General features: G+C 42.1%; 1 protein-coding gene across 1 annotated transcript in view; it reads left to right on the forward strand.

Moving 5' to 3' along the window:
• The window catches only part of fhod3b (formin homology 2 domain containing 3b), a 117,873-nt gene that overhangs the window by 98,155 nt on the left and 7,526 nt on the right, over positions 1 to 12,192 (forward strand). Inside the window, exons 11-20 of the mRNA XM_083890694.1 lie at positions 3,950 to 4,012; positions 4,828 to 4,935; positions 5,031 to 5,165; positions 5,441 to 5,491; positions 6,077 to 6,267; positions 6,903 to 7,436; positions 7,524 to 8,452; positions 9,325 to 9,483; positions 10,106 to 10,288; positions 11,759 to 11,878. Coding sequence (XP_083746820.1) covers positions 3,950 to 4,012; positions 4,828 to 4,935; positions 5,031 to 5,165; positions 5,441 to 5,491; positions 6,077 to 6,267; positions 6,903 to 7,436; positions 7,524 to 8,452; positions 9,325 to 9,483; positions 10,106 to 10,288; positions 11,759 to 11,878 — 2,473 coding nt within the window. The remainder of the gene's footprint in view (positions 1 to 3,949; positions 4,013 to 4,827; positions 4,936 to 5,030; positions 5,166 to 5,440; positions 5,492 to 6,076; positions 6,268 to 6,902; positions 7,437 to 7,523; positions 8,453 to 9,324; positions 9,484 to 10,105; positions 10,289 to 11,758; positions 11,879 to 12,192) is intronic.

Raw genomic sequence — 12,192 nt, forward strand, 5'->3', positions numbered from 1 at the left:
ACCAAATTAGTTTTCTCCAAAAATGGTCACAATTTGGAGACATAGTATAGTATGACGTACTACATAGTATAGTATGACGTATTGGCAAGTTTTGGACCAAAAAACGGATTTCAAAAAAATTGTCAGATTTTGGACGACATAGTATAGTATGTCGTTTTTGTCAAATTTTGGACCAAATTTGTTTTCTCCAAAAATGGTCACATTTTGGAGACATAGTATAGTATGACGTACTACATAGTATAGTATGACATATTGGCAAGTTTTGGACCAAAAGAATGATTTTCAAAAAATTGTCAGATTTTGGACGACATAGTATAGTATGTCGTTTTTTTGTCAAATTTTGGACCAAATTTGTTTTCTCCAAAAATGGTCACATTTTGGAGACATAGTATAGTATGACATACTACATAGTATAGTATGACGTATTGGCAAGTTTTGGACCAAAAAAATGGTTTTCAAAAAAATGGTCAGATTTTGGACGACATAGTATAGTATGTCGTTTTTGTCAAATTTTGGACCAAATTTGTTTTCTCCAAAAATGGTCACATTTTGGAGACATAGTATAGTATGACGTACTACATAGTATAGTATGACGTTTTGGCAAGTTTAGGACCAAAAAAATGGTTTTCAAAAAAATGGTCAGATTTTGGACGACATAGTATAGTATGTCGTTTTTGTCAAATTTTGGACCAAATTTGTTTTCTCCAAAAACGGTCACATTTTGGAGATATGGTATAGTATGACGTACTACATAGTATAGTATGACGTTTTTGTCAAGTTTTGGACCAAAAAAATGGTTTTCAAAAAATTGTCAGATTTTCGACGACATAGTATAGTATGTCGTTGTTGTCAAATTTTGGACCAAATTTGTTTTCTCCAAAAATGGTCACATTTTGGAGATATGGTATAGTATGACGTACTACATAGTATAGTATGATGTTTTTGTCAAGTTTTTCACCAAAAAAATGGTTTTCAAAAAAATTGTCAGATTTTGGACGACATAGTATAGTATGTCGTTTTTGTCAAATTTTGGACCAATGTTTTTTTTCAAAAAATGGTCACATTTTGGACGACATAGTATAGTATGACGTACTACATAGTATAGTATGATGTTTTTGTCAAGTTTTGGACAAAAAAATGATTAAAAAAAAATTGTCAGATTCCGGGCGACATTGTATAGTATGTCGTTTTTGTCAAATTTTGGACCACATCTTTTTTTTCAAAAAATGGTTACACCTGGGGGTAGTGTTGGGGAGTAACGAATTACATGTAACGACGTTACGTAATTTAATTACAAAATTTACGTAATTGTAATCAGTTACATTACTGGGAGAAAATATGTAATTAAATTACAGTTGCTTTGGAAATTTCAATGATTACAAATTAAGTAACATTTTTAAAAAAATCGCCACAAAAGCTCGGATTTATCAGTTTTTTCCTCCCCATGGATTCATGTTTGTTTTTAGTTTTTTTCAAGTCAACATCCTCCTTCCAAAACTGACGCTTGTGATTGGCTCTCTCTGGTCATGTGCCATTCCACTCAACCGACAAACCGTACGGCGGCAGTCAGACTCAGCAGCGATAATGTCGGCAGCGCACAAGATGTTCCTGGGCTGGAAATACAAAAAACACTTCATACAGACAGAGCAGAACCTGGTCCCGACGTATGACGTTTTTTGTCAAGTTTTGGACCAAAAAAATGTTTTTCAAAAAAATTGTCAGATAGTATAGTATAGTATGACATTTTTGTCATAATTTGTACGACGTACTAAAGTATGGCTTTTTGTAAAATTTTGGACGACATACTAAAGGATGACTTTTTGTGTGTCACGTGAAAAGCACAATAGACTTGTAGTTTTATAGATAGTCTGAATTTTACATTGATTTTTGTCTTGAAAAATCATGACTGATTACTGTCTTTCCCAGTGCTCCCATTAATCTCACGCTTATTTCAAACTAGCATGCCCTCTAATATTTCTGGTAGCACTCAGGTCTTCAGGTGTACTTAATTTAAATCCATCAGGTCATATGATCCCAGACTAGTTTCATCCAGTCCACCACAGGAAATTCAAGCTGCCTTTGAAGTTCACCATTTTCCATGTTGTTAATGAAATCCAGACACCCAAGAGGGATAGAAACAGCAAATCGGCCGCAGACTCATGTATTATATTCAAACACAGAAGATATGTCCCTCTGCTCTAACGCTGCTTTTTTGAGTTGAATCTTATTTTACATTTCACGTGCTACTATTGAGAATGGACTGATAATTGTCTGTACATTACAGTTTCGAAAATGGTTTCTGTCAAACTCTAGCAATGTTCTCATACACTCACTAATACTGTATGTCTAATTCTGTTCTGACAAGCATGTTTTTAAATGTCATTCTTGTGTGTTGTCTCTGCTGTACCCTCCTCTATTGTTTGTCTTCATGATGTCCAATTTCTGCATTTCTTCCTTTTCCGCCCTCCACCACTCCTCTCACCACAGAGAAGAGGATGAGGAGGAAGAAGAGGAGGAGGGAGTGGAGGAGGAGGCAGATGACGAAAGTCATCCAGTCACTGAGTCCTCTAGACAGGGCGCTTGCAGGTATTTTAGGCAAGCAGGTTTCCTCAGAGTGACTCAATCTCTCATTCCCCTCACATTTGCGTAGTTTTTGTATTGATCCTTTCCTCTACCCATTTAGACTCCTCCTCTTTTTTGTCATCCTAGTGTGGCTCCAGCTGTAGCAGACACTCCTAGTATGTGCTTGAGCTTAAAGTGTATGGCCAACATCCTTCCTAAAGCCAGTGAGCCTGAAGGGCAGAGAGAATATGTCAGCGTCAAGACCAGGACATCTTCTCCTGTGTCCGTCGCACCTGAAAAGGGGACCTTTAGTCCTTGGTGTGTTCCTCTCCCTGCCACCACCACCCTGTTATGAGTAGAATGCCAGACTCTGCACTGCACACTCTCAATGTCAGTCTCCACAAACCTCACAAATCCCTCCCTTCCATCGACCCCGCTCCATCCACTGACTTGAACCAGAGCCAGGTGTATATTGAATTGTCAGCGAATGAGACATGGAAGGACAGAGGAAAGGCACTGCAGGTTCATCTTGTGTGTGCCGTTGTATCTCACAATGTGGAAACACACTGTCCTCCCCGTCACTGGTGTCTGCACCTGTATGTAGCTCACTGTACATACACATAAAAGAAATACAAGTAAAAATAGATTTTAGTGATACTATTTCTCTTCAAAAATGACATCACACTTGCTTGTTTTTTTGTGGACATGCGTTGGCTTTTGTTCCTCTCTGCTTTTTCATCTTACAAAAAAATGTTTTCCTGATCATAGTAGCCTGTATTTAGATGTGATTTACGTCTCATCTGTCATCAACAAACATTGTCTCTACCAGAGGAAGGAAACTCATAATAACTTCCTTTTTTTTTGGTTGCTGGAAATAATTATTTTGCAGACATGTACTGCTCATCTCTCTTCTGTTGTGGCTCCACATCAAAATGAACGCGAGACGAAAGTCAATAAATTCATCTGACGCATTAAGGAACTGAAAGTATCTGCATGAGTCACACGTTTCTCTCGTTTCTGCAGAGCTCTGTAGCGGCGACAGCTCCTCAGCATGCATCCCTCCCTGACGCCGTTAAAGCAGAAATTATTTTGTTTTCTCTGCAGTGGAAAATACGACATGATCTCGTTAAAGATAACCAAAATGAGTCGTATTTATTTAGACGACGGCAGTTTTACTGCGTTCTAAACAGTGCCCTGAATAAACAGGACAAACAGAAATAGTTTCTGCCCTTCTAGGCTTCATCACCGTGTAGTCTTGCAGCCCTTCTACCTGCAACTGCTGTCTCACTCTGTCCTGCCTGTGTGACTAACATTTTTTATGATTTACATCTTTGGAGTGTGGGACCTGACTGTCGCTCTCTTTTCCTCTCTTACCTCTCATCTTCAGTTCGACAGAAACAAACAACCCTCCCACGCGTTACACAGCTAGAAAGCCTTGCTGGTCTGAAAGGTAAGGCAAGAGGGTGAATAGGGTCACATGTCTGCACATTATGCATGATGGTTCTGAGGTGTGGGGGCCACACAGGTGCTGTAGCGGTTAGCTCTCTTGCCTTTGCAGCAAGAAAACCCAGGTTCACAACCCGGTCAGAATAAGAGAATGCATGGGTTTCCTCCCACAGTCTAAAAACATACAGATTTTGGGTAAATTGGACACTCTAAATTGAGCCGAGGTATGAGTGTGAGATTGAATGGTTGTTTGTGGCCCCTGTGATGGACTGGCGAACCTGTTCAGGTTGTACCCCACCTTTTGCCCTATGTCAGCTGGGATCGGCTCCCCCCGCGACCCTCATGTGGAGGATAAAGCGGTAGATAATGGATGGATGGATACTATCCATGAAGGATGGATGGTTCTGAGGTGAAAACTAAAAGTTTTGCATCGATACGTCCCCACTGAAAGGAAAACATATGCACCGGCATGAACGATGGAGTAGCTTTTAAACAATTAATTGTAAAAAAAAAAAATGTTTTAAAGTGGAATTTGAAAAAAAACGCACATTTCAAAGGCTGCAATTTAATTGTTCTTTTGTTGCTTGTTCTATGTTCTATGCCAGTTTAAATGGCAACACAACAGTTTATATCTTTAAGTTCTCATCCTTGCATTAGAGTGTGGTTAATATCTTTGATTGCATCTCATGTGGGAATTCTCTTTTTTCAAATTACAAAATGCAGTAAATAATTTTCTGAACTTTGACTTGTATTGTAATATTATATTACATACATATATACTATTCTTCAGTGGAATTTTTTTTTTTTTTCTTTTAACAGAATCACTGCCAATGGCACTGCTTACCCTGGCAGACACCAGGCTCCTACATCACCCATTCATCGCTTCACCAGTGCAGCAGCCTCCACACCAGACTCCAAACCTGACAGGTCAGCACGTGGACTGAGCCACAGCTGAAGCGCAACACGACATTTTGAAGATTGTTTATGATTAACTCCTACCTTATCTAATCTCTGGCGTGCAGACCCACTTTAGGGGGCTTGCTAACTTCGTCGTACAGACAGCATCAAGAATCACTGGCTGCAGAGAGAGAGCGGAGGCGCCTGGACCGAGAGGAGCGTCTGCAGAGAATCGAACGAGAAGAGAGGAATCGGTTCAAGTGAGTCAGAAAAAACACTCCATGACTTTTATCACAGAAAATATAGTTGGCACAGTCTCGACTTACAAATGTTCCATAGGTCAAATAAAAGCTGGCAGGGGGAATACTATACACTATACCATGGGTTACACTATACCATACTTTTATGTTTTCTTAGCATTTTATGGTGCTCAGTTTGCTTTGCATTTGCTATAAATGACATATACAGTACCTGCTATGAAAACAGTCTATAATTGTCTCTTTTCCGTGTCCCTACTTTTGTTTTTCTCTTTCAGTCGCGACTATGTGGACAAAAGGGAAGAAGCAAGACAAGCGCGGGAGGAAAGGTGAGTTCATTTTATGGTTTCGTTGATTCATATTAGCGCAGCAGTTTGTGAATGTGGATCAAAAAGGCACAAGCACTTTCTGAAATTCATAGCAGATGTAAAGTAAGTTTCACCCAGGCTCAGACTGAATTAAAGTTGTCAGGGCCCCTTTAGGACTGCTCACCATGAAGACGTCCAAATGTTAACAGAACAAGTGTGTAATTCTGTTTTTCCATGCATGTGTTGTGGTTATCTCACTGTGCACGGTGTCATTTATAGCTTATTCTTAATACCCACACCTTTTTTCACTTTAGTAAACAGGAACGTGCATCTCATGAACTGAATTCCTATAATGGGATCACAATTATTGGGGAATTAGACAAATGCGTCAAAATGCACACAAATCGTAATAGCAGCTTTAAGAGCTCATCTTTCTCGTAGCGTGTACTTTTGAGTTAATACGTTTCTTTGAGAAAATAAAGCCAAATAGCAGTGTTTTCCTTGTGCTATGCTTCCATCTTGTTCCAACACAATGATTAAATGGCTAAATTGAGATTTCAGCCGCCTTTATCATTAGGTTCAGCGGCACGTGTCGTGTTTTTGCAGGTACAAGGCTGTGGAGAGACTCGCCGCTGAGGAATTTGAGCGCGAGCGACCCAGAATGCCAACAAGAGGACGGACGGAAATTACGTTGTGTCTGAGTTCCAACCCCTCCAGCCGTGCAGCGTCGCGCTGTGCCACACCTTCATCCATCAGCTCACAGGAAAACACTGTTAGTGCTGCACAACAAGCATCGAGTAAGTCATCTTTAGTGAAATTGCACTTCAGATGAAATGGATCAGTAAAAGTTATGATGTGAAAAATAGATGTTGGAGGTGTGCAAACATAAGTATTTATTTTTCCTAAGACCTAAACGTACCCTTCAGGTGCTGGTTGGTCGCAAGAAAAGGAAATATGAGGATCAAAAATTAATTAATAAATGAAACAATCGCAAAGTCAATATTTTTTGGAAGTGCTTTCATTACTTTTTTTTTTTTTTTCAGCAAAAAACAAGTCTGTGGTGAGGTTTTGATTTAACAGCTTCAGTGATTTCCTGTGGTCCAATGATGAAAAAGTTTGTTTTACCGACATCAAAATAGTTTGTTATTTTTCCAAAGTAGACTTCCTGAATTTTTTGGGGAGGTTTTCAAAAACGTGCTGTATGGTAATGACTCTTATAATGACTTTAGGACAGCTTCGTGTATCTGGACTCTGAAAATGTATGTTGAATCAAGACATTCTCTGTGCGCACTTAATGATATGTCAGGAAGCAATTCAAAGCTGTTTCAACTATAAACAAAAATGTTTCTCAACACTATCAGATCCTATAAAAGGCCCATAGCTGAAGTATTTAAAGTCACATTTTTCTGCATTGTTTTGATTTCTCTTCCAGGAACAGAACACGTCCCAGAGCCAAACCTTGACCCACAAACCAGAACCAAAAGTCCGGCGCCAGAATTAACAGTATCCGAATCTGCCCCCACACCTCCCTCTGAGCCTGAACAGCAGCAGACTGAGACAGAGTCGCATGCCGAGACGGAACATGTTGCTGAGTCTCATCAGAAAGTAGCGACAGAGCAAGAGTCGGACGAACGGTCAGGAACGGAGAAAGAAGAACGACGAGAGAAGGAGAAGCTTGAGGAGCGGGAAGAGTGCAGGGATGAGGCGGTGGACGAGGAACAGGTAGAAGAAGTGGAGGTGGCTAACGTAGAAGAGGTGGGAGAGCAGGATGTAGACGCAGACGTGGAGCAAGAGGAGGAGAGCGAGAGGGAGCAGACGGCAGAAAGAGACGTAGATGACAGCGTAATGCTGAGTGAGAAGGAGAGACAGAATGAGGAAGTGAATGAAAAGGACAACTGCTCTGCGTCTAGCATCTCCTCTACGAGTAGCACACTGGAGAGGGAGGAGCGGGAGGAGAAGCTCACAGGTGAGATTGATGTGCATGTAACGTTCTCTCTTAGCAACTGTTTTTATGCTCTCAATATCCTAATTACATCTCCGTCAATATCAACAGGCCAGTGGACGCAGCAGTGCATTAAAGACGCAGATGTGAATGACCAGTGCACCGAGATCCTGAACAGCAAGCGCTTCATGCTGGACATGCTCTACGCTCAGACGACGGCCAACAAGGACGAAGAGAGCGTCGGAGAAACAGAGAAAGAAGCATGTAAATGTGAGAAGGAGTCGGAGGTCGGTGACTCGTCCGTGGCCAGTCTGGCCAGCAGGATCTCCACACTGGAGGCTCACAGACAGGCCAGAGAAGAGAATGTGAAAAAAATGGAGGTGGGACATCTGGACAACCAGGGCAGTGTCCGCGCAGTGGCGGAGAAGTTTGGAGATTTAGTCAAAGGTCTGACCTCTCCTGCCGAGGGGGAGGCGTCGAAAGAGCAGCAGACTGACAAATCATCGGCGACCACAGCCTCGTCTGGTTTACCTCCCAAGAAAGAGTCCGATTATATCTGGGATCAGCTCATGGCGTCGCCCAGGGAGCTGCGGATCAAAGACATTGACTTCACGGACCTGAGGGACGATGATGACTTGGACATTTTAGATATGGACAATATGATGGGATCACGTGACCTGATACCACCACCGCCTCCTCCTCCTCTTCTGTGTAACCCCGCCCTGCCGCCACCCCCACCACTGTTTGGGTGCCCCCCGCCGCCCCCTATGCTCGGCAAAATGATGCCACCGCCACCGCCGTTCATGCCCCCGATACCGCCGCCCTCCCCTCACCTCAGTCGAGGCGAGGGGCCTCTCTTCCAGAAGAAGAAGAAGACCATCCGTCTCTTCTGGAATGAGGTGCGTCCAGTGGACTGGCAGTGCAAGAGCCATAAATTCTGTAAGGAGTCCCTCTGGTCCAAACTGGAGCCAATTAAACTGGACACATCCAAACTGGAGCAGCTGTTTGAGTCCAAATCCAAGGAGCTGCCCGTCACAAGGGTAACTAACAACTACAGTGGCATTAAATGAAGCTTTTTGAGAAACCAGGTTGTTCTAGAGATTTCAATTCAATTCAATTTTATTTGTGTAGCGCCAAATCTTAATATACATCATCTCAAGGCACTGTACATAGACAACATCATGGAGAGCAGAGAAATCCAACAATTCACACGATGAACAAACACTAGGCATCAGTGGAGAGAAAAAACTCTCTTTTAACAGAAGAAGAAATCTCTGACAGAACCAGACTCAATGATGTGCAGCTATCTGCCTCGACAGGTTGAGGTGAAAGGAAAAATGGGGGACAGAGGAGAGGTGGGGGACAGATAGGATCATTTTTTTTTGCATCTCACTGAATAAAACCGGCCTTCAAAAATCCTTTTTAGTATCTCCTCCCCAGGATATAGATTTTAATGACACCTCCTGTAATATCCCTCTCTCTCGCTCTCTCTCACACACACACACACACCAAATCTCCGCACTTTATGAGTAGCATCAAAGTTAAACCATCATATCCACAAAAAGAGATATATTCAGAAGTCCCACGACTCTAACAAGCTTCCCACTGCCATCGCCCTCAGGCTAACACATACTTCATGCTCACCATAAGACAATAAACCCTTTTGATTTTTTAAGCAACAACGTGGTTTTCTGCTGCATACCTTTCTCTGCTGCCACTGCGCAATCACAACATCCTTTTACCATTTATACATCCCAAACCATTTTGTTTCCTGCCATAATGAGAGGTGCACGTGAACCGGCAACTGTATGGTAACACATAGGTGCTTTTTCCCTTTCATGAAAATGTCCAAAAAAGTCTGTGTCTATAAGAGCAAACCTTAACACCTGATTTCTGGTGGGATTTCTTACAGAAAGCAGCTGTCGATGGGAAACGGCAAGAAATCATAGTCCTGGATTCCAAACGAAGCAATGCCATTAACATAGGTTTGACTGTCTTACCTCCGCCACGCACCATCAAGACTGCTATCCTCAACTTTGATGAGTACGCACTAAACAAGGAGGGAATTGAGGTAAGCATTTTTTTTAAAGGGATTCTCTCTTAGGACATGCAAGAAAAAACATGATTTACTGGGTCCAAAATAAACATGGTTTTCTCGAATGATATTCAACGCATGCAGCACACCAAAACACACCAGTGGATTTTCCCCACACGAGCGAGGTTTAACTCATCTACATGGGATTGCCCACGACATATCGTGTGTGTGTTTCTGGCTGCGTATTCTGTGTAGTAATCAATCACCTGTGGTGAAAATTTCAGCTTTGTTTTTAAAAAACCCTACCACAGACCTTCTGTAGGACTTCTGTAGATAATGGCTGTTGTTGCGATCCCCTTTGGTGATGGATAACCCGCAGCCTCCGGCTCCTCCTTGAATTAATTTGCGGCAGAGGAGTATTCCTCTCTCCACGTCTCGTCTCAGGAGGTACATTCAACCTGACACAAATTAGAGGTTGAAAGTTCAGGTGTCACGCAGGTTTGTGGGGAAAATGTGAAACATCTTAGATAAACAGAGTTAGAGACGCGAGTATTGGTTTGTTTCCTCCCCCGTACCCATCATTTACTGCACTAAAATATTAAGTAAAAGAAACAACTTCTCCTTTTGTTTCCCCCCCTCCTCACATTTCTTGGCTTAGAAAATCCTCACCATGATCCCCACAGAGGAGGAGAAGCAGAGGATCCAGGAAGCTCAGCTGGTCAACCCTGATATTCCCCTGGGCAGCGCTGAACAGTTCCTTCTCATCCTCTCCTCCATCACTGAGCTGTCTGCTCGCCTGCAGCTGTGGGCATTCAAGATGGATTATGAGCTTATTGAAAAGGTCAGACTCGTTCCTGTTCACTCTAATCACAAGCAGATACATCACACTTTTAGAAATAAGGGTTCCAAAAGGGTCCTTCTACAAGGGCTGAGGTTCTACCTGGAACCATTTGTTTTTCAAGGGTTCTTGGTAACATGAATGGTAAGAACCATTTTGATCCAGAGAACCCTTTAAAGCGGAACTAGACCGGAAGTTCCTATTATGGCTGTTTTTTTGGTGTGTATCTGCGTCATTACCTTGTTTATGAAGCCCTGACGGTTCGAAACAAACAGTTCAGCCACTGCTGAGAACGTTGTGTTTTATTGTAATCTCGGGGCTCAACGAGATCACTGAAAATCCCGTAATAGTTACGTACGGCACATCCGGTTGCGTACATTGAACCGCAGAAGAAGAATAACGTCCGTTGTGGAGGTGTTTCACGAGCGACAGTGTCTTCTGACTCTGGGTCTGACTCCGGGTCAAAGTCATAAAAGGGACTGCGGCGGGGAGTCGTGAAGAAGCTATTTTTAAACACTGTTAAAACAATGTTTTGATAATGAGGAGCAATGCATCCACCGTTCCAGAGGGGGGGCGCTGCGCTTCTGAGAACGGATGTGCTGGATAGTACTGGCCAATCACAAGACTCTGTCTTCTGGGGGTGAAAGTTCACTCTGAAATCTCGCAGCAGAAAAACACCGTCAGAAAAGAGGATTTCTATCAGCTTGTTTACAGAAACTAGGAGGTTTTTGACCATAAAAACAAGTTAATGTATGTAAGTCGACCTCCATAACTAACATATATGTGCAACAGGACCACTCTATGTGACCTTTAAAACCCCTTCCCTGAATAAAGGGTTTTAAAAGGATTCTTGGTGGAACCCTCCAAAAGGGTTCTGGGTGGAACTATTTTATAAAGGTGCCAAAAACTCGTTCACACGTTTGCATGAACGCACTCTGCATTACCGTAAATATGCAACAGTTTGTGCTACTGGAAAAATTACAACGGTTTCTGAAAGCTGAGAAGTTCAGTAATTTCATTCCCGCTGTTGCTGCACATTGAGACAAATAATATGTTTTAAACTGTTCAAATTTCAAATTCAACACAATCTGCACATCTGGTGTTCATGTACACCTACAGTGTTTTTTACTCAATAAAACAATTTAATATGCAGTAAATTGTAAATAACTGACAAATATTGAACATTGTTCTGGAAAAATGGGCAAAATAACTTACAGGGCATTTTCATTTTATGGTTAAAATAAGCAACAACAAAAAAAGACGGACATTTGAGGCTTGGGTGTTAAAGGGTTAAGAAACCAAGTTTATTACCATACTGCAGGTGGCCACCAGGGGGCAAACGTAAATAAATTGGGCTTCTGTGAAAAGCTTTAAAAGTTTTAATCAATAAGAGCAGGATTTATTGTCACATTCAGACTCAGGTGATGTCCTTTCAGACTGAATTGTCTTTTTGTCATTTTTTCATTTTTTCAGGAAGTGGCAGAGCCTCTTCAGGACCTGAAGGAAGGGATGGACCAGCTGGAGAAAAACAGCACACTCCGCCACATCTTGACCACACTGCTGGCTATTGGCAATTTCCTCAACGGCACCAATGTGAGTAATCTTCCAGACATATATGGCTTTAAAATGTCCTCTCTCTTTTCTTTTTTTTTTTCCCCACTTTCCTTCTCTGTGTGTTTTTCATGCTCTTCGTCCATTTCCTCCCACGCTCCTCCTTCTCCCCCCCCTTGCTCCACTGCCAACATATTTATTTGGCAAGGATAACAGTGAACTCTGTGTGTGGAAGAATGTGCTGCTTGACTGTCTGCAGCAGGCAGAAACTCCTGTCCTTCTACAGTTAAGAAATGCTTGTCTCTGCAGAACCTGGCTCAGTCTGTTCTGGAAGTGTTTGTCTGGCCGCTCGTGTG

This window comes from Microchirus variegatus, assembly GCF_963457635.1.
Source record: "Microchirus variegatus genome assembly, chromosome: 1".
Lineage (NCBI taxonomy): Eukaryota > Metazoa > Chordata > Actinopteri > Pleuronectiformes > Soleidae > Microchirus > Microchirus variegatus.